Raw genomic sequence first — 21,901 nt, 5'->3', positions numbered from 1 at the left:
CGTTGGACATGGATGGAAAGGCACAAGTCTGGCAAATGTCTCATCGGTAGAAAATGTGCGGAACACATCGAGGACATGGCTGCATTTACCCAATATCATTGTTATTGGACCATTCAAGATCAAGGCAAGTAGTGTCTCGTGATGTCTATTGAGGACTATGGAACGGGACTTTATGACCTGGTAGATCATCTATTGTCTGAGGCATTTGTTGAAGATGTGATGGCAGAAAATGGGCTGTGACAACAGTTGAAGCCGGGCACTAAAGTCTTCTACTAACCTTTGTCCAGTGGTCTATCTAATCCACATACCTACACTTAGTATGAAAGGGGATGGACGGTAGGTACAAATAGTGTCTATGACTTTGGAGGACCTGCTGTAACCTACATTATACAGGAAAGCCATTGATTTGCATGGACAATGTGTAATGCTTCACTTGCCCTGCGGGGGTGCTATAGGGAAGCTGAACATTCCCTTGCACAGATTACAGCTAATGACTGCAGTGGAATACTTTTTATACTTTTTGATTGACTTGTCCAGGGGCTGTCCAAAGTGGAGAACCCTCTTAATAACAGAACCACATTGTATTATGTATTAGTATAGATAATGATGAAGATTTGTCATTGTTTACTAGTAGATTTCCATGAAACTGTATTGGTGACAATAACGCCACGCAGCCGTAATCCTTGTAGTATAGACGAGTGAAAACTTTAACTTTTTGTTCGTTTTAAGGAGCCGCATTCTAACTATCCATGCAAGTTCGATACTCTAGAAATCGTCAGGGACCACGTGGAGAGAATTAGAGATTACGTCAAGGCCTGTGACCCAAATGTAAGCGCACAGGTAGGTTAGGAGATAATACTTTCTGCAGGGTGAGCAGAATATTTGCCAATTCGTTGACATTTTTGCACCTCACCGGGCCGTTACCCCATCGCCTTTACGATACAGCTCGGGCCAGAGACTGCAGAACCCAGAGATAAAGGTCGGGACCAACATTGGACATCTCATTCAGGAAGGGAACTCATATACGCAAATCCTATTAAAAATGACTTTGTCGCGTGAAACATGACTTGTCTCCGCACATTTTTTTTCTCTTTTTTTTTTTTTCCTTTTCTAAAAAAACAATATAATAAATGACAGAATCTGTACAAAAATATAAAAAAAAACATTTGGGCAGAGGGGATCTAAGCAGCCGGGGACTGTATATGCAATTCTTACTGAAAAAGCAGTAATTAATGCCTCCAATTTTTCCTCCCAACCTAAAATGCCAAAAAAAAAAAAAAGGGGGGGGGGGGTTCTGATTACCTAAATAATAAAATTTAACTCTTGCAATAAACCTTATTGAAAAAATAGAGAGTTATGCACATGCAATTTACAGCGTTCCCCAACGTAACTCTTGTGCTTATACACGGACAACTCAACGTGATGTTTAAGTCGTCACTTCATAGTTTGTATGAAATCTTCAGTGGACTGTGGTAGGACCATCCCTGGAGACGGACTTATAAAGTCTCTCCACGGGGGTCCTACAGAAGGCACTCCAATACAGCGTAATGCAATATCTAAACTGGATCCTTTTTTGTATTCCAAAAAAAGGCAAAATGCATGCACAGTGCTGTGAATCTTGGGGTAAGGAGTCGAGGAGTTTGCAGAGTTGTCTTAGGAACCAACCAAAACCTCCATGATATGATCTAGTTCTGTAAGGTCCATCTTGAAAGGCTGATTTGGGGTGACCGGTTGGTTGCTATAAGGAGACAAAGTTTTGAGGAGTTCATCAGGCGCCATTTTAGAGGCTGCTCCGGTATTGGATGTGCAAGGGTCAAAATCGTACATGGACGTGTCAATGTCAGAAAAAAGGATATCGTCTAAAGTTAGGTCTGTAAGAAAGCCGGTGGAGGTTGTTAATTCGAAATTCCCTGGAAGAGAATCCATTAGTTTTGGCTCGCTTGTTCTATTCTCTTGTGTTCCCTCAGGCTTAAGGGTTCCTGCTGCAACAGGTTCATCTTTTAGATGCTCGGCTGCTTCTGCAGCTGCCTCTATGGAGGTAGACGATGGACACAGCTCCTCGATTTCATCCAATGCGGAGGAGAAACTGTCCTTTACTGGCTGGACGAGAGGAGGTGGAGGCGGTGGTGGTAATCTGCTGCTCGAAAGGTTCTGCTGGACTGTTTGGGAAGTGCAATACGTGTCCTCCTCAAGCAGAGAGGCAGGAGTGAGGCAAGACTCTAGTGGTGTAGTGCTTAGTAAGTCAGTGGGTTGCAAAGGCTGGGAGTTGAGATGGCTGAACGCAGGCTGAGCCTCCTGGTACGAGTCACCGAGAGGATCCGAAGACTGGGACGTGCTAATAAACACGGGCTTCAAGCTGCCTTCTTGTTTTAGCTCCTCCTGAATCCGTCTCAACATGTTATTAATTAAAACTGTTTTCTGCAAGCTTGGCTCCGTCAGTGGCCTGTGGTTGTAGAGTTTCATAAGGGAAATGTTGAAGATAGTCTGGCGCTGTAGAGTGTACGATACTTTCGATGGCCCGTCTGTTGGAGACACCACTTTGCCTTCCAGCCCATCTTCATGCTCGTCAAACTTTCGCTTTCCCGGTTTAGCCAACATATATCTGAAAGACAAAAGGCAGAAGAACGAGAAGGTGAGACCACGGGCAAGGTGCAATTGTCTTCTGTGATCGGAACGACCAGATTTGGTAAAATTCTGCAAGATTAAGTGGATGGAAGCCATATTGTATTTATTGGTCAACAGAAAGAATGGCCATGGCTGTAGCCGTACAGAAGATCTCAGAGAACATGATAGACACCTAGTATGGCACAAAGGCTGGTAATATATATTAGATGTAGAGGTACCGAACCTACTCTCCATGGCCTCCTGGCAAATATTCTTGTCCTCCTCCAGTCCACCTTAAACTGTGCTGCACCATGGAATTAATCTAATAATGTACAGAACCATGGGATTAATATAATAATCACAAGACGATGTGTATAAGGGGGTCAGGAGATCTTATGTGTTTGGGTAGATTGGTTGAGAATTATGGTTGCAGTGACTTGTCTAGATCTGACCATGTGGTTTCAATCTTCTCAGTTTTGAGCTTCTTTATTCTACAACTGAAAAAACAAGTGATATGTGATATAAACAACAATAGTAAGCGGTCTACCACAAGGCCGGAGTCTACAGTCATCTGCTCATTCTACAAGTCATTTTGCAATTGTTTTGTTGGTTTACTTGAAATTTTTGCAGATTATAAATATAAAAAAAGTGGAAAGGTCAAAAAGTGAAAAATCATTTTCAGATGAAGGATAAGTTGTATGAAATCACAACGACCTGTAGAAGGAGTCTGCAAATACCTTCTCCATGATGGAAAGAGTAAAACTTGCTCTAGCCCCACCTTTTGGAAGATAGCTCCATATGGATCAATGCTTCATTTTCTAAGAAGTATAAAGACACTGTCTGGAATTATCGCCACACCAGAAATTTTCCTCTGAAAGGCAGAGAGCCCCATCTACAAACAACTGTATTTGTATGGGTAGGTGACAGCCTTAGGGCCGCTCCTTCTGTATCACATCCGCGATCTCTCACCTAGCCAAACCTGTACTCTGCTTCACACAGATGATGACAACGACTCTGAAACTGCTTTCTATAGTTGGGGCTCTTCCTTTTGGAGAAGATTATCTGGTTTAGCTTTAATCCAAATTAATGTAACCAGGCATTGATTTATAGGTAGTGACCTTACAAAAGGCGGTGCTAGAGTGAGTTTTCCTTTTTCCATCAAGGAGAATTTATCTATATTCTTTTTCCCAGAATTCCTAATAGACCATGTGTTGTCTGTAAGACTCTACACAGTGGCCGGACAAAGGAGATGTCTCCCTAAGGACACATGGTACCCCCTCCTGAACCATCTGTTCAAAAACGCCTTCGGTGCCCGATCGAGTCTAGGTTTTACCTGGTGTTTGTAGAGAAAGAGTTAACCTGATAATCATGAAATCATACTTGTGTCGTGGGAATGGGAATGCGCTCTATTCTAAGGAGCAGGAGATACTCCTCTTGTAGCCAAAGCTTTCGCAGTGATCCTGACACTTCACTTGTCTGTCCCCAGAGAGGTTTGGAAAAGATTAACTGCAGCGATGGTTCTCGTATTCACAATGCAATGACATCTGCTGCACAAAGAGACTCATATGTGGAGACTGAACCCAGCAAATAGACATGTGTTTATGCTCCTTATTGGTTTAGCAGCTCTGAACGTTCCTCAAAGTCAAAAACACTTAAACATTTTGCAAGTTACATATCATTAGTGGTAAGTACAATAATGGGCTCCAAAGACTCATCTAAATAGGGTTGTCTTCTACAGAACCTATGGAGCCCAGGCCACTAGTGGTAAGTACAATAATGGGCTCCAAAGACTCAACTAAATAGGGTTGTCTTCTACAGAACCTATGGAGCCCAGGCCACTAGTGGTAAGTACAATAATGGGCTCCAAAGACTCAACTAAATAGGGTTGTCTTCTACAGAACCTATGGAGTCCAGACCACTAGTGGTAAGTGCAGTAATGGGCTCCAAAGACTCAACTAAATAGGGTTGTCTTCTACAGAACCTATGGAGTCCAGACCACTAGTGGTAAGTGCAGTAATGGGCTCCAAAGACTCAACTAAATAGGGTTGTCTTCTACAGAACCTATGGAGCCCAGGCCACTAGTGGTAAGTACAATAATGGGCTCCAAAGACTCGTCTAAATAGGGTTGTCTTCTACAGAACCTACGGAGTCCAGGCCCCTAGTGGTAGGTGCAATAATGTCCTGCAGCATCTCCACCCTACGGACCTCATAGCTGATGGGCCTCCTTATCTGCTGTGTCTGTTACCCTGGTAGTTGCACCCATGAAGGGTAAAACTAGTGCCAGACTATGAATAACGCCTTTGTTGAATGGATTTTTCCACAAATAACACTTACTACCCATCTATAGGGTCTGCCTGCAGGGACCACCAATGATGAGAACAGGAGCTCTGGGTCTCCCTATTGAATGGGGTGGTTGCGTTTGCATGTGGCCTCTCCAGTCAACTCAATGGGACTGAAGGACATAACTGAGCTCTGTACTTGGCTCTGTCAGGGAGCTCTATAGCACTGTATGGCAGCACACGTGTGTAACCATCACTCCATTATAATGGGGGGGGGGGGCATGGACTCCCCCTACTCTGTGGATATGTGATAAGTGTTGTGCAGGGGAGAAGTCCTTACAGACCAGTGTGAAGCCTGGGCGCCTCCGTATTCTCCCCTAAGAGCAATAATACCCTGTCTAATATGGCAGCTAGTGGTATAGAGAAACATAAGATTAAAAAATCTCAAGGTGCAATGTGTTATTATTCCACGCCAATATTCTGGCATAAAAAGTTGCAAACCTCTGCGATGCAAAATGCTGCAACTGGCATTCTTATACCACACATGCCACTTTCTGAAAAGACGCAATGTGAGTGCATGCCGGGCAGGGGAACATTGACTGCAGCAGATTTATTACCATTTATGCCAGAAAACAGGCTTGAATGATGCCTGAAATCTATGCTGGGTATGAGCCCGTATAGACTGCAGTGCAGGTATATGGCCCGGTGGCGTGTCCGCAGACATCACATGTAAACTATGACATCAGGAGACAGGAAAACAATGGTCTCCATAAATCTCCCCATTGTGTCTCTGTATTAAATTGGAGAGATATGGGCTGCAGCCTAAAGGAGCCCCATTACACATCCATACACTATGAATCCATATGTCGGCCATGTACACCATGCTTTACTGTATAGTTATTTACTTTGCTACCTCCATGATATATGGTCACTGTCAGCCGTACATCCCATAATGGCACGCTGTCAGATATAAGGAGAAAGCAATCTGCTGTATACAGCCAATATGACAGGAACATCTGGTAGGTAAGAGGTTAAAAGGAAAACTCGGTGAAGAAGGGTCTAATATCTTCAGTAGTCACAACAGTCTCCACCAAGGTCACATTCAGTCTTAGTCAGCACCCAGTGTTTTCTACCGTAATCCACAACATTATATCATAAAATGTGACATTCAGGTTATAGCGACACATTACTCAATGGAAACCTGCAGCGCCCCCCAGAGACGAAGCGCAAAGCTCCTGGGCCCCAGTGCAAAATCTGTAATAGGGCCCCTCTTTCCTCTGTACCATTTAGGGGGCCTGGAGCGACTGATCCCCGATAGTGATGGTGCTGCGCTCGGTATACAGTACAGGGGCTGCTGTGTTCAGTCTCTGTTGGATTGTTGGACCCCTTGAAAAATGCAAAAAATCTCATCATAATAAAAACCATAAAATTCTGTGTTACATGAGATCTTATCATTTTAGCTTCAAACGGATCGTCTCGATTAGAAAACCCTATTTCCATGTAACGAGATGTAAGTCCCCTGTTCAGGACCCTCATCTGTTGGTCAGAGGGTCTCTGTATACTGAGGACAGGACAAGTCCTCCAAACACCCCACTGATTGGAACGTGCACTGTGTAATGCAACATCTCACCTGTGGAGGCGCTGCAGGGAAACTGAATAGACGCCACGAAGTTACAGGTGATCATGGGGGTCCCAACAGGGGAACCCACTGTGTTCATCTTTTTGTCATATCCCAAGTAGGGATTGTCCACAGTAGAGAACTCCTTTACATCGGAGGTGGATTCCATCAGTAAAAAAAAAAATTCCAAGTGACTTAATCAGGGATTTCCCTGCCCAAGAAGAGGCGAGAAGACGTTCATAGAAGCCGCTTGTTGTGTTCCCTGTATACTGGAAAGAAAAACGTCTCATCAAACAATGGGGCTCTTCAGCTTGTATGGATATATAGGGGATATATACTATAGGGTCAGTCCATCAGCGAGAGCAATGCGCCCACAAGGACTAGAACAGTTTCCCCCCCAAGCAGGGTCTGTGGTCAGGGGTTACCCAGAATATGGTGATAGGAATCACTGCAACAACAGGGAGGAGATACTTGTACAAATTCCCCAAGAGGGGAGAAACCTGCCCGATTCCCACTATGGTAACGAGATGGGGCGTCACTGGATTAGGGATTGTCCAAACGTATACAAAGCCCTCAAGTCACGGAAAGATGACAAAACTGTGCTCTGGGATCTACCCACAGATATTTCTAGAATAAATGTATTCCAAGGTGCCGTACCAGGTCAGGCTGCAAAAAGCAAAGAAGTCTATGGATAATATAGGATAGCAGAATATTGGCTTCATTTTTACGCGGATCCATTAAAATGGACAAATCTACAACTTCTTTTTTTATTACCTCACACTTTTTTCTATCCATCATATAAGCGGCCTTGAGAATATACTTATTCACTCTCATTGTGTTAGGCGGAGTTCACACGGGGTATTTTGGTCAGGATTTTGAGGCTGGATCCGCCTCAAAATCTTGACCAAAAAAATGGCTCCCATTGAAATCAATGGGAGCTGGTTAGTTCTTTTTTTTTTTGGGAGCCATTTGTTTCGGCTCCCATATAAAAGAAGCGACATGCTCTTAGGACCATTCATTTGGGCCTAATCCGGATCGGAGTGTTGCGACTGGATGCCGGTGCAGTGCACGTCTGGACCTGGCCTTATAGATGGACGTCACACTATGTGGATAAGGCCTAAGGTTTCAGGCATATGGCTGAGGGTGCGGCCATGTCTCTCCTGATGAAGAGGGGAGGGGCTGTTGCTCCACTCCATTCTGATGATTATAGAGTAGGACGGACCCCCCCATTGAAGTCTGTGGGATATGAGTCAATGTCATCTGAGTGCATTCTGCTATATAAAATGCCCCCCCCCTGCACGCTCGGACATGTGCATGCAGCCTAAGCCTTAGTTCACACCTGCGCCCTGTCTCTGTTCCCCAATCCCCTTTAAAAATGCGGAAACAAAAGTGCTGCGTTTCAGCACCAGGCGAACCCCATTATATTCTATAGCCATGATGGCGCACCTAAGGCACGGGTGCCAGAAGTGGCACTCAGAGTCCTCTTTTTGGGCACCCATCCATGGAACAGACTATACTGTGTGGGGGCCACCATGGAGCAAATTGTACTGTGTGGGGACCACCGTGCAGCAGATTATACTGTGTGGGGGCCACTGTGGAGCAGATTATACTGTGTGGGGGCCACTGTGCAGCAGATTGTACTGTGTGGGGGCCACTGTGCAGCAGATTGTACTGTGTGGGGGCCACTGTGGAGCTGATTATACTGTGTGGGGGCCACTGTGGAGCTGATTGTACTGTGGGGGGGCCACTGTGGAGCTGATTGTACTGTGTGGGGGTCACTGTTGAGCAGATTGTATTGTGTGGGGGCCACTGTGGAGCAGATTATACTGTGTGGGGGCCACTGTGGAGCAGATTATACTGTGTGGGGGCCACTGTGCAGAAGATTATACTGTGTGGGGGTCACTGTTGAGCAGATTGTATTGTGTGGGGGCCACTGTGCAGCAGATTATACTGTGTGGGGACCACTGTGGAGCTGATTGTACTGTGTGGGGGCCACTGTGGAGCTGATTGTACTGTGTGGGGGCCACTGTGGAGCACATAATACTGTGTGGGGGCCACTGTGGAGCTGATTGTACTGTGTGGGGGCCACTGTGCAGCAGATTATACTGTGTGGGGGCCACTGTGCAGCTGCTTATACTGTGTGGGGGCCACTGTGCAGCAGATTATACTGTGTGGGGGCCACTGTGCAGCAGATTATACTGTGTGGAGGCCACTGTGCAGCAGATTATACTGTGTGGGGGCCACTATGGAGCAGATTATACTGTGTGGGGACCACTGTGCAGCAGATTGTACTGTGTGGGGACCACTGTGCAGCAGATTGCACTGTGTGTGGGCCACTGTGGAGCAGGTTGTACTGTGTGGGGGCCACTGTGGAGCAGATTGTACTGTGTGGGGGTCACTGTGGAGCTGATTGTACTGTGTGGGGGCCACTGTGCAGCAGATTGTACTGTGTGGGGGCCACTGTGCAGCAGATTGTACTGTGTGGGGGCCACTGTGCAGCAGATTGTACTGTGTGGGGGCCACTGTGGAGCTGATTATACTGTGTGGGGGCCACTGTGGAGCTGATTGTACTGTGGGGGGGCCACTGTGCAGCAGATTATACTGTGTGGGGGTCACTGTTGAGCAGATTGTATTGTGTGGGGGCCACTGTGGAGCAGATTATACTGTGTGGGGGCCACTGTGGAGCAGATTATACTGTGTGGGGGCGACTGTGCAGCAGATTATACTGTGTGGGGGTCACTGTTGAGCAGATTGTATTGTGTGGGGGCCACTGTGCAGCAGATTATACTGTGTGGGGGCCACTGTGGAGCTGATTGTACTGTGTGGGGGCCACTGTGTAGCACATAATACTGTGTGGGGGCCACTGTGGAGCTGATTGTACTGTGTGGGGGCCACTGTGCAGCAGATTATACTGTGTGGGGGCCACTGTGCAGCTGCTTATACTGTGTGGGGGCCACTGTGCAGCAGATTATACTGTGTGGGGGCCACTGTGCAGCAGATTATACTGTGTGGAGGCCACTGTGCAGCAGATTATACTGTGTGGGGACCACTGTGCAGCAGATTGTACTGTGTGGGGATCACTGTGAAGCAGAAAGCTTGTATGACCATATTTTGCAGGTCTGTAATTGTGTGCAATTGTGGATCCGCACAATATTAAGGTTAAATTGCCGTGTTGGCACTTTGTGATAAATTTGTGGGTTTTGGGTTGAAATTTAGGCACTCTAAAAGGTTCGACAACACTCTTCTATAGGCTCCGCAGGTTTCTGAGAGTAACCCCTTTTTTAAGTGGATTAGGTTTCCATTCGAGGGGTCCTCAAGCAGACCCTCAAACAGTAATGTGGACTCAGATGTGAACCTACCGTAAGACCGGCCCTATGGTGCAGAGCAAATAATCAGTTTCTTCAGAGAATTACATACTGAAGACATTTTCTTTGAGAATTAGATGTAAATATTTCCATATCTTCCATCGGGTGAATCATCGACAAGTGATTTTTTTTTTCTTCACACATAGAAACTAAGTAGTAAACAGATCTGTCAGCAGCTCGGATCCAGAAGAAGAGGTAAAGTGATAAATAATTGGCGACAATGGCGGTGATAGACGTCTCACAGCTGCCACCACCTCTATGGCTTCTTCTATTGATTCGTTGCGACTGTGCAGATTAATTTGCAACTATTTTCAGAGTTATGAGGAAGACAGAAATGTTCACCTTTGTGATGGAGTAACATGGACGGGCGCCTGTGACCGCTCTGTACAGTGACGTGGTATATGGCAGCGCCGTGGTATATGGCAGCGCCGTGGTATATGGCAGCACCCTGGTATATGGCAGCGCCCTGGTATATGGCAGTGCCCTGGTATATGGCAGTGCCCTGGTATATGGCGGAGCAGTATGAATTATGTACAATGGGATAATCAATGGCTCCTGTTCATTTTGTTTAAGCAAATTACATAATAGGAAATCAATTCATGTGTGTATAATCGCCCAATAAACCCACACGCCTCTGATGTGACACCATTGCAATTGTCAGACAGAAAGGTCAAGTGTTTTGCTGAAGTTCATTAGAATATAAAGCGTTGCCCGGCCTGTATTGGCGTTTCATGGCGTCCGATCAAAGGCCATTTTGCATTGAAACAAATATTATGTCTCCTCCTATTCCCTCCTTTATATTGTTTACTAGCCCTATAAATTTTCAGACCGTGGCCATTTATCCGCTGCGCTGAGCCTTTCCCTCGTAGCCTTCGGACTAATGAATAAAGATTTCCAACCCACTGACTTCAGCATGGAAAGGTTAGAACCCTAATCAGACGTCGCCTCCATTCTGCAGCCAAAGAGCGCTAGGACAGGCAAAGAATTATTGGTAGACTTTCAATTATGTGTCCGTAAAAGTGAGACCCCCCCCCCCCCATACAAGACTGGGGGCTTAGGCTGAGGTCACTAGTTGTGCATAAGCTGACCTATTCAGTAAGAGGTTAGTGGGGGTCCCACATCCAGGCCCCCCACTGCTCAGCATGAAGGTGCCGTGACCTCTGCACTGTTTACATTGTATGCAAAATAATTACAACCTTTCCCATAGAAGAGAATGGGATGAAGCTCTTGTTACATTGCACCCCTGATATTGTACAGATGGAGTGAAGAGGTCACAGGGTCACGCGGGTACTATGGCCCATGCAAGCAGCTGATCAGTCCCAGAAGTTAGAGGCCACAATCTGAACCTCTAAAGAGCTCATTTACATATTGAGATCTCAGGAGCAGAGGCAGAAATTCACGGGGAAAACACGGATATAGGTGACCCTAAGATACGTATCGGCAGGACTGGTTTGATATCCTGGCCTATCACGTCAGATTCCCTTTAGTAGTATAGGAAACATAACCGAGTTGTTCCTCTGGGCCCATTATTGCATTATAGAACTTTGGCCACCCGGAGGACCCTCTGACACTATGGCGGCAAGACCGACCCTACCCACTATATACATAACCCATCCTACTTGAGTTTGTCCTCGGGTCTTCGTTGGTTTCATAGCAGCCATGGTGGAGGCTTTATGCTTTCCTTAAGAAACAGTGCCACACTGGTCCACAGGTTGTGTCTGGTATTACAGTTCAAGTTCATTAAAGTGAATGGGACTGACACAACCTGAAGCCAGGTATAGTACTATTTTTGGGAAAAAAAAGCAGCCATGTTTTGCTAACCCTATACAACCCCTTCATTGACAATATCCTCTTGCAATTTTGCTATATTTGCAAAACATCTGATAACCCCGGGGTAAATAAAACACCATAAAGCCCTGGAGTCAATGCATTAACATCTAGTCAAGTATCATAAGAAGATCCTGGAGTAGGAGGGAGAATGCTTATGTGTAATGGTCCTAATGCATTTACTACAAGTCCTTGTCACGGTGCACTTACCCCTGAAGCAGAGATTCATCCATACAGTATTCCCCAGATCACCTACAGCTCTGTGTGATATTAATCCCAATACTAATACATTAATAATATATACATACAATACATGGATTCATAAATCTATGCTACAAGATGTGGGCGGAATATAATCCATGATGGGCGCGCACAGCGATATGTCATGTAAAGAAATTCTCCAGTACCCGGATACAGATGCAAATGATGCAGAGGTTAGCAAAGAGTTAAACTGCAGCGAAAGCCGCTGACTAGACAATCCCGGGAGGTGCTGACATCAACTGCGCGCAGAATCCACCTGTTCTATAGGAAATGGTCGGTCTGCAAGCTGTGTGGTTTATTGTAGGAGAAAGATCATGAAAGGCCGTGTGCACGACTGCAACCAGTTTGCATTGTTCTACAAAAATATAAAACAAGTACAAGGAGTAACGAGTAAAAATCCTGCGTGTCTCCACGGTGACAGACTACAAACAAATCCTGCGTAGTCTGATAGTTCTACTCCCATAGATCGGTCTGATCCTTCCTGCTGGCCGGAGCTGTATACGTGGAGACATATAGAGATATAGGAACTGCAGGTTATATGCTTTTATATCCTTGTCTGGAGACCTGACAAATTCTTTTCAAGGCTGTGGCCCCCATACACGCCTTGGACACGCTATGATGGCCAAATCCTTTGCGGTTTTGGAAATCACAACATGTCAATGATAGGTATGGAAATGCCAGCGGTTCCCCTATAGGTAGAATGGAAGCAGAGAGTCAGCAGAGGAAACCTGCAGCTTGTTTGCTACGTGGGACCTTAGCCATCGTCTTGCTTTAATGTTTTAGGTAACTGCAGTGACATCGGCAATCGGGTTTGGGACTATAAGTAACACTAGACATGAAGTGTAGCTATAGCGGGCGGCCCTGGATCCTAAGAAGACCCCAAAGGTCCCTCTGCCACGTAAAATATACCACGAGATAGTTAGGGGGCCCCATTACAAGCCCAGGAACTTGATGTCACACCTCGACCAGAGATCCAGCCTACATTATTGCCTATACGCTGCGGCCATATACGACTCCATATCCCTGACGACTCCCCTATCAGGCCTATCTCCCCCCGCGCTGCCCCGGTGATTCTCCATCCACAAGTGAGACGTTCTCTGTTACCTTTAGCATTAATTCCTCGCTTTTACTCGCGGCTCCATGTGAATGACCGTACTGTGCTTACAGAGTGAAGTGTTCCAGGGGTGTTGTTTAATAAGCAGGGCCGGCGCTTTAAATGGGAGCACAAGAGCCTATTCATAAGTACATATGGGCAAAAGGTCAATTTTTTTTTCCACTTTGCAAAAAACTTTTATGAAATTGTCGTCATTTTCCAAGAACGGGTTTTCTCTTCATGTATAGAGGATTTAAGGAGAACAAGAAAAAGCCTGAAAAAAGGAACAGACGTCTAGAAATCTCCGCACTGCATTCATGTCCTTGCAAATATCACCGGTCATTTATCATGTTACAATTTTGCAATGTTATGTTACAATGTTGCAAATAGACCCCCCATGAGAACAGCTAAGCCATGGGGGTGCCCGGCCCCCACACATCTGATATTAGTGATCAGACATATTTCTAGCCTGGATAATCCCTTTAAGGATCTGCCATCAATTTTTAAAGGCCTATAAGATGCGGTCGTATAATGACTGTCCTGATCTGACACTAGGTGGCGCTCTCTATAAGACGCAGCCAGTTATGTTTTGCTTGTTTTTTTTTTTCCACAAATAAACAAGAATACGTCGTGAATAGACAATGTGCGAGGCTTCAAGAGAAAGACAGCGCCAAAAGAACCGTCCGAGAGCTGACAATCACTCAAAACAATAAAAAGCACCATGTGAACCCTGCCTGAATATCCAGAAGAGACTGTAGTGTGCAGCCGTGCAAAACAGGGACATGTCCAGCCATAAATCTGCTAAGTCTGGGACGGCCCCTGGTTATTTGGGGCCGCTCTGACCTGATCCTAGATACAGTGTTTGTGCCTTAGTGCCATATACTATAAGGAGGGATCTGCGTTCATGGAGTTTGGCCCCTGTGCAGAGTCCACAGAATGTACACTAAGAATCTCACATATAAAGGGAGAGTGCCATTAGAAAAATCCCTCGAAAAGAGCCAGGGTGGTCTCACAGGGGTCCTCGCTAGCAGAGGGATAGAACTATGTCTAAAATACAAGTAGAAATGCTCAGAAAGTCAACGTATAATCTGAACGCAAATGAGATATGGAGAAGCGTCCATGGTGGCACAAACCACTGCCTGGCGCCGCTTATCTCTGCCATGACTAGATTCTTAAAAAGGTCGTCTGGGATGGTGAGACTGAGCTTCACGTCCAGTGATATCCAGTAATGGCGCTGTGCTCGGCAAGTAGCGAAGTGGCCACAGCAATCAATACAGACCCAGAAAAAACCTTTAATACAGGTAAAAGACCCCCCCACCCCCAAATTACAATACCATTGATTTCAATAGGAGGGCTACTAACAAAGTTTGTAAATGCAAGGATCTGAAATGGTTAATGGATCCACTACTTACAGGGAATCTAAAATACAATTGTAAACAAGGGGGAGTGATGAGACCCCTCCGTAATATCAGACAACTAGTCCATCATGAGCCTTCAGCATAGCGGCACAATTCTCCGCTGGGATCAGTGTGCACAGGGCCCGATCACTTCTATTCCCAGAACAATCCATTAGGAAGTGCAACAAATTACACGAAATTCCCAAAATGCAAAATTTCATGGACTCGCTATTAAAATGACTTATTAACGGAATCTTCTCTCATTAGGTCCAGATGCTAAATAACACAAGATAGAGCATGACATCATTATATATCTATATGTGTATAGTATGTATGTATAGTATGTATGTATAGTATGTATCTCTATATATGTATGTATGTCTATATATGTATAGTATGTATCTCTATATATGTATAGTATGTATGTAGGTATCTCTATATGTATGTAGAGTATGTCTATGTATGTATGTATAGTATGTATGTATCTCTATATGTGTATAGTATGTATCTCTATATATGTATAGTATGTATCTCTATATATGTATAGTATGTATGTAGGTATCTCTATATGTATGTATAGTATGTCTATGTATGTATGTATAGTATGTATGTATCTCTATATGTGTATAGTATGTATCTCTATATATGTATAGTATGTATGTATGTCTATATGTATGTATGTATCTCTATATATGTATAGTATGTATGTAGGTATCTCTATATGTGTATACTATGTATGTATGCCTCTATATTATTAGGACTGAGCTATTATGGCCAAAATCAAAATCACGGTTGATCAGCCATTTTTCCTCAATTACGATCAATTCAGATTATTTAGGCCGTGCTCCTCTTTTAATAACCTTCACCCCAAGGGGGGATTCTAATTAGTTCCCATTTGCTCCCATTATAGTCCAGCTTCGTAATCTATTGCATCTGGAAATACAGCTGATTTCTAGATTGGGGTGCAGGAGTCTATGGGGGTGAACCTCGTGGGATTGGCTTGTGAGGTTCACCCAGTGGTTTCGTTTAGACCAAACACATCCAAACTGGAATTGCTATTCTGGCCTCAGACCTCAAAGTATAATACACAGAGACCCAGGGAAGGTGACAAACATAACGGCGTTACTCACCTCTCCTGGGCTCCGGCCTCTTCCGACCTCCTGAATGATTTCAGTGGTCACGTGGGTTGCACACCATTGTGACACTCGCATCTTTGAGTCACAACACCACGTTACTGCTGAGGCCCAATCACAAGCCTCAGTGGTCAATGATGACAATCTGGAGGACGCAAGAGGCCAAAATGAGGATGCGGAGCATTTCTGGAGCCCAGGGGAGGTGAGTAACACAGTATAATAGGCTATAATAGCAGTTCCAGTTTGGGCGTTTGGCCCGAATGAAACTGCAGGTAAAAGCTTGTAAATACTATAATAACTGAACCGAAATAACCAATGTGCTCAAAATCAGGTAGGTAATCCAGATTGATGGTCAGTACGGTACCTGCACCAAGTGAAAGAATTAAACTAATAAAAGATAAATCTTACTGATCTAGTGATATGTGCAGATCCCAGAGCTTGTGATGTTTTGTACAGTGCTGTTGAATATGTTGGTGCTATATATATATCTCTATGACACTGTGCCATGTTCTGCTCTCTCCTTACACTATATACTCCCTGTGCTAAGTCGTGCAGGATCCAGCAGAGGGCGCACTTCATTCCATCGCGTCCCTGATATCATGAACCCCTGCAGGACTCTCCAAGGTGAAGGTTCTCGGGCCGATCTGTCCAACCTGGTCAAATGCAGTAAAATAAACCTAAATATCCTGCGTCACTAACAAACGTCTATAATAGCGACATAAGAAGCGACAATAAGAAGCTCAGTAATGGATATTCCAGGAGTCTAGAAAGAACTTTTTAGGAATGAAGTCTAATTATGAGAATGTAAAGCCGCCACACGTTTCCTGGTCGCTGGTCCCAGCAGTAACATCCATGTTAATTGGAAGGCAAGACAAGCCCTTCTCTAACAAATAAGCAATGTAATTATAAAGGGAGTTAATAGCGTGGAGGCGGCTAATGTGTTCCAGCGATATTCTGGAGCTGTAACGTGATACTACTGTTTCCATCCTCGCACTGCTTCCCTCTCCCTTGTTGCATGCTGTACTATTTGGAGCCCAGAGGGCAGAGCCGGCGCTTGCTGTTTATTAATGTTCAGACACTGGGTTTGCCTGTGATGTACAGCGCACTCCGCCCACGCCAGTCTATCCACCAAGACGTACTCACAGCTCCGGTTGGGTCCGATGGGTCACTTAATGGGAGCGCCGCTCTGTAAAATGTCCCTAAATAGTCAATAAATTAATACAATTAAAAACGTCTCAATACGTCGAGAGTCCAGTCCCGCTCATCTATGGAAACCTCGCCAGTGTTCAGATGTATATAATGGTCCAATGCACCTATAGAGCTCGGTTATATATTATGTCACTGCCGTGAATTAAAGATAATGTCTGGAATATGATGGCGCTATACAAGTAAGGTGCGGGCCACATCTGCGTTTGGGTTTCCGTTCAGGTAGTTTGCTTGGGGACCCCCAAATGGAAACCTAATCCACATAAAAAAAGCAGTCACCTTAGGAAAGCCGCAGACCCCATAGGCTATAATGGGGTCCATGTGGTTTCCGTTCAGCTCCAGCACAAAAAAAATGTAGAGAGAAAAGTGCTGCGTGCAGGAGAGGGGAACAGAATGGCCTGAATGCAGATGTGAACTGAGTCTTAGACTTTGGTTCCTATGAGGGAAATCTTCTACAGTCATGAACAGAGAGCGAACACTATTCGAAACAACCGTTTCGAACAGCACGCTCCCATAGAAATCCTGTGAAGGATCTCATGTACATCCTACAGACCACAGCAGAACTAGCAGGCCTGAAACCAACCAAACTCACAAGACAAACCAACAAACAGTCCCACAAATGGTTCGACAGCGACTGCAGAGCACTACGCCATACCCTAAGAACAGCCTCCAACCAAAAACACAGGGACCCCAACAACAAGGAGGTGAGGGAAGCCTACAACAATCTATGCAAGCAATACAAGGGCACCCTCAGAGAGAAGAAACAGAGGGACCTCTCCCACAAAATACAGCAACTAGAGGACTCCCTCCAGGACAGCTCATTCTGGGAGACCTGGCACCACATGGGCACAAAGCCCAAGAAAAACTCTCTCCACATCCAAAATGGCAATATCTGGCTCAACTACTTCAGAGGTCTCTACAAAAACATCCCAGAAGAAGAACTAACTCCAGAACAGCAACAGATAATCACCAAACTGAGGGACATGGAGAAAGTCATCAAAGACTTCCAGAACCCTCTGGACTCACCAATCACCATAAAAGATATACAGGAAAGAATTGCCGTGCTGAAAGGCAAAAAGGCCAGTGGCCCTGACGGCATCCTACCAGAGATGATCAAATACAGCCCTCCAGCAATACACGCGGCACTGGCAAAGCTATTCACCCTCGTGCTCAATGCTGGACACTTCCCCGAAGACTGGAACAAAGGGCTCATAACCCCCATCTACAAGAATGGGGACCAATATGACCCCAACAACTACAGAGGGATCTGCGTCAGCAGCACATAGCTGGGGAAACTGTTCAACAGCATCATCAATAACAGAATCCTCACCTTCCTCACGCAACACGGGGTCCTCAGCAAGAGCCAAGCAGGGTTCATGCCAAACCACCGCACCACAGACCATATCTACACCCTGCACAGCCTCATCAAGACGCACGTCCACAACACCAGAAGAGGCAAGATATTCGCCTGCTTCGTAGACTTTAAGAAGGCGTTTGATTCAGTATGGCACCCAGGCCTACTCCTAAAACTCCTAGAGAGTGGAATAGGAGGAAGAACGTACGACGTCATCAAGAGCTCCTACACCGGAAACCAGTGCAGTGTGAAGGTGAATGGGAAAAGGACAGCATACTTCCAACAGGCCCGAGGGGTCAGACAAGGCTGTAGCCTGAGCCCAACGCTCTTCAACATCTATATCAATGAACTGGCTACAGCCCTGGAGGCCTCACCAACCCCAGGCCTCGCCCTGAACAATCGAGAGGTGAAGTTCCTGCTATACGCCGATGACCTCCTACTCCTGGCCCCCACCGAGAAAGACCTCCAAGAAAGCCTGTCAGTGCTGGAAAAATTCAGCACCACATGGACCCTACCCATCAACCAGAAGAAGACCAAAATCATGGTATTCCAGAAGAAGGGCCACAATAAAGCCTCCACCACCCCACAATTCACACTGAACGGCTCCACACTGGAGAAAACCAACAGCTACACCGACCTGGGGCTGGAGCTCAGCCAATCAGGAAGCTTCAAAGCAGCAATAGAAACCCTGAAAGCAAAAGCCTGCAGAACCTTCTACGCCATCAGAAGACAACTGTACCACCTCAAACCACCGGTGAGGGTCTGGATGAAGATATTTGACGCAGTCATCTCCCCGATCCTTCTCTATGGCAGTGAGGTTTGGGGCCCAGCCACCTACCCAGACCAGTCAAAGTGGGATTCCTGCCCAACAGAGAACTTCCACCTGGAGTTCTGCAAATACCTGCTCCATGTCCATCGCAACACCACCAACATGGCCTGCAGGGCAGAGCTAGGCAGACTCCCCCTATGGCTCACCATACAGAAGAGGGCGCTAGCATTCTGGACACACATACAGGGCAGCAGTCCTGGCTCTTACCACCACCAAGCATGGCTAAGCCACAGAGCCCTGAACAAACCTGACAGTTTGTGATAGATTCCCCTCTGTGATGTCCATGACCAAAGTCATGGTATCTCAGAAGGGCCACAACAAAGCCTCTACCCCACAATTCACACTGAACGGCTAATTGTTTAAAAAAGCTAAAAATGTGAAGCTCTATCCTAAGGACATGTCATCAAGACCAACACCTGGCACCTCCACCGATCAGCAGTGAATGGGAGCTGATCTGCAGTAACTTGGTCTGACCACTGCTCACAGAACAGCGCTGTCCGCTTCCTGCTCCGTTCTCTGTGTGTCGGCTACGGAGAAGAGCTGATCGGTGCCGATCTGCTACTGATGACTTTAGGATAGACCATGCTGTTGTTCATGAGACAACCCCTTAAATAGTCACTGACTTTTCCAGAAACTTCCTCTCATTTCATGGAGCGAGTGACTGTGGACCAGAATGGAATGCATTTATTTTAAAATGTTTCTGTTTTTTTGCGTGAAAAACCTCTCCACAGTTCCTGCCACTAGGTGTCGCCCTTCCTGCTAATTTGCCTTTCAGTTTCTGTTTTTAGGGAAAGTCCATCTTTATAAAGCAGAAGGCACAAGATGGGACCCAGTGAGGGGGAGGGGAGGGTCTCCCAGCCTCTGAATGTCTATACTCAGCACAGAGATAAGTCTGCAGGGTCTCTTTACATGAATATACGGAGAGTTTATCCACTTGTGACTAGCTGCTTGTGTCATTGCTGATGGGATACTAGTCACAGACAGCAGGCAGCTTTACGTATTGTGCTCAGATTTCTCTCTTCTGGGTTTGGGATCTTCTTATTTCCATCATCATACCCTGGTTTTGGACTCCAGAGTCCCTGATCTTCTATATTATGGCCACTTGGCTGTAGGTTTGCTATTTTACAGTCACCTTTGGCACAATTGCATGTAAAGAGACCATGTAGGGGAACGGTCGGGCAGATCCCTTTGTATTGTATTCACCCCCTACCAGAGAGACCAATGTAAAATGTGCTGTAGTCATAATGTGGCTATTAGCAGCAGGAACATTGATAGGACGTCACGTATTAAGCTCTATACAGCCGGAGGACGGACTACAGACGACCCAGCAAGACCCGGCAGATAGTTCAACTTCTAATGAAAACCCAGGTACCTTATAAATAAGAACGTGACCTCTAAAGGCTTCTACAATTCAATTTCTTCCCCTTAGAACAGCGATAAGGTCTTCCATGTGCAATTGAGTCCATGTAAATCTATAGGCCATTACAAGCGATTAATTAATGTATTCATTTGCATATTACACAACACTACACACAGACATTTTCACTTCCATTTGTCCCCAGCAGGATCCACAATCTTATTCCTTATCTCCTAGACACAGGCCTATACACTAGAGCCATCTTCACCCGACTAATAGACTCTCAATGTGAAGTGCGGGAATAAACGAGAAAACCCTGCGGAGAAATAAGCGAATGCGACGCCATGTCTGAGAGCGTTATCCATACAATCCCTATGTAGAGGTCCCGCTAGTACAGACAGGGGGGAATCCTCCATGTACACTCGCCCTTACACATGTTACACCGCCACATCTGGATTTTGGAAATCCTTGAATAGCTTCTTAAGTCTTAGTGAAGAACAGATGAAGCTTCCTAAGACGTAGCAGCGAGGAGACGAGAAAACAAAGTGTTTAGTGTTTGTTGGGCGCTGCACGCTTTCTTGCAGACAGACAGACACAGATAAGCACATGTCCTGCCACACTTTACCAGACTGTAGGTGGGCGTTTTTGTAAACACAGGGAGTCTTATAAATAACAAAGTCTGCCCTCCTGTTACAGGCTCGCAACCCGCGGTCCGACAACACGAACAGAATGGGCCCCAAACATGTAAAAAAAAAAAGTACTAAAAACAGGAGACAAAAAGTGAAGAAGCTGAAAAATGTTCCGTCTGCTGCCGCACCCTGAAGGCAAAATTAATACCAGGCTTCGTGACATTAAGGAAATACAACAATAAGAAAAGCTGCAGATAGGAGACCGGAGTGATATAACATTATATTTACAAATTAGGCAGAAAAATGGCGCCTTGTGTCCCCGCCACTGACGGATAAGACGGGGCTTTGCTTAGTTTTCACTGCGAACGAAACAGTTAGGAAATGTTCCGGCTTCAGGTTATCTCCCCAGGACTGTGGGGTTCAGGTCCTGCCGTTGGGGCCACTTTGGGGATGTTGGAGACACAATCGTAAAAAAGTCACCAATTCTGACTTCAAAATAAAATGATTGATTCTATGATATAATTATTGATACTATGTAATTAATGATCTGCATCGTTTGTTACATATTTATACTTTAATCACTGGCTTTGTAAGTTTTTGCACATTAGAGGAGATTTCTGTCTGGCTTCTGTCTGTCCATGGTTGTCGGCCATTTATGAAGGAGTCAGAATTTGGCTGCCTGTGGTAGAGTCGGTGGTCCAGCCTATGGGATCCACAGCCTTGCTTAACTTGAATAGTTTCATATGGGGGGGATGGGGGAATTACAAATTGGGCATCAAAGTTTCACATAATGGTGGGCAAGGTGCCAAGGCTCCCAATGCAGATTTTCCCAAGGGCTCTTACTTGGTAGTGTAACAAAAGGGAGTAGATCTCATTGAGGATCATGGGAATTAAGGGGGCAGATGTCCAACAGGGGAAACTTCAGTGATTTATAACTTTGACATGATAA

At 45.5% G+C, this 21,901-nt stretch overlaps 1 protein-coding gene across 1 annotated transcript in view; it reads right to left on the bottom strand.

Annotated features, from left to right (window-relative positions):
- Nucleotides 1-1,101: 1,101 nt before the first annotated feature.
- The window catches only part of SERTAD2 (SERTA domain containing 2), a 56,363-nt gene continuing 35,563 nt past the window's right edge, over nt 1,102-21,901 (bottom strand). Inside the window, exon 2 of the mRNA XM_075266960.1 lies at nt 1,102-2,602. Coding sequence (XP_075123061.1) covers nt 1,654-2,598 — 945 coding nt within the window. The 5' untranslated portion in view covers nt 2,599-2,602 and the 3' untranslated portion in view covers nt 1,102-1,653. The remainder of the gene's footprint in view (nt 2,603-21,901) is intronic.

Source organism: Leptodactylus fuscus, chromosome 3 (genome assembly GCF_031893055.1).
Source record: "Leptodactylus fuscus isolate aLepFus1 chromosome 3, aLepFus1.hap2, whole genome shotgun sequence".
Lineage (NCBI taxonomy): Eukaryota > Metazoa > Chordata > Amphibia > Anura > Leptodactylidae > Leptodactylus > Leptodactylus fuscus.
The sequence above is the reverse complement of the archived record's forward strand: the minus strand, read 5'-3'. Positions and strand labels throughout refer to the sequence as shown.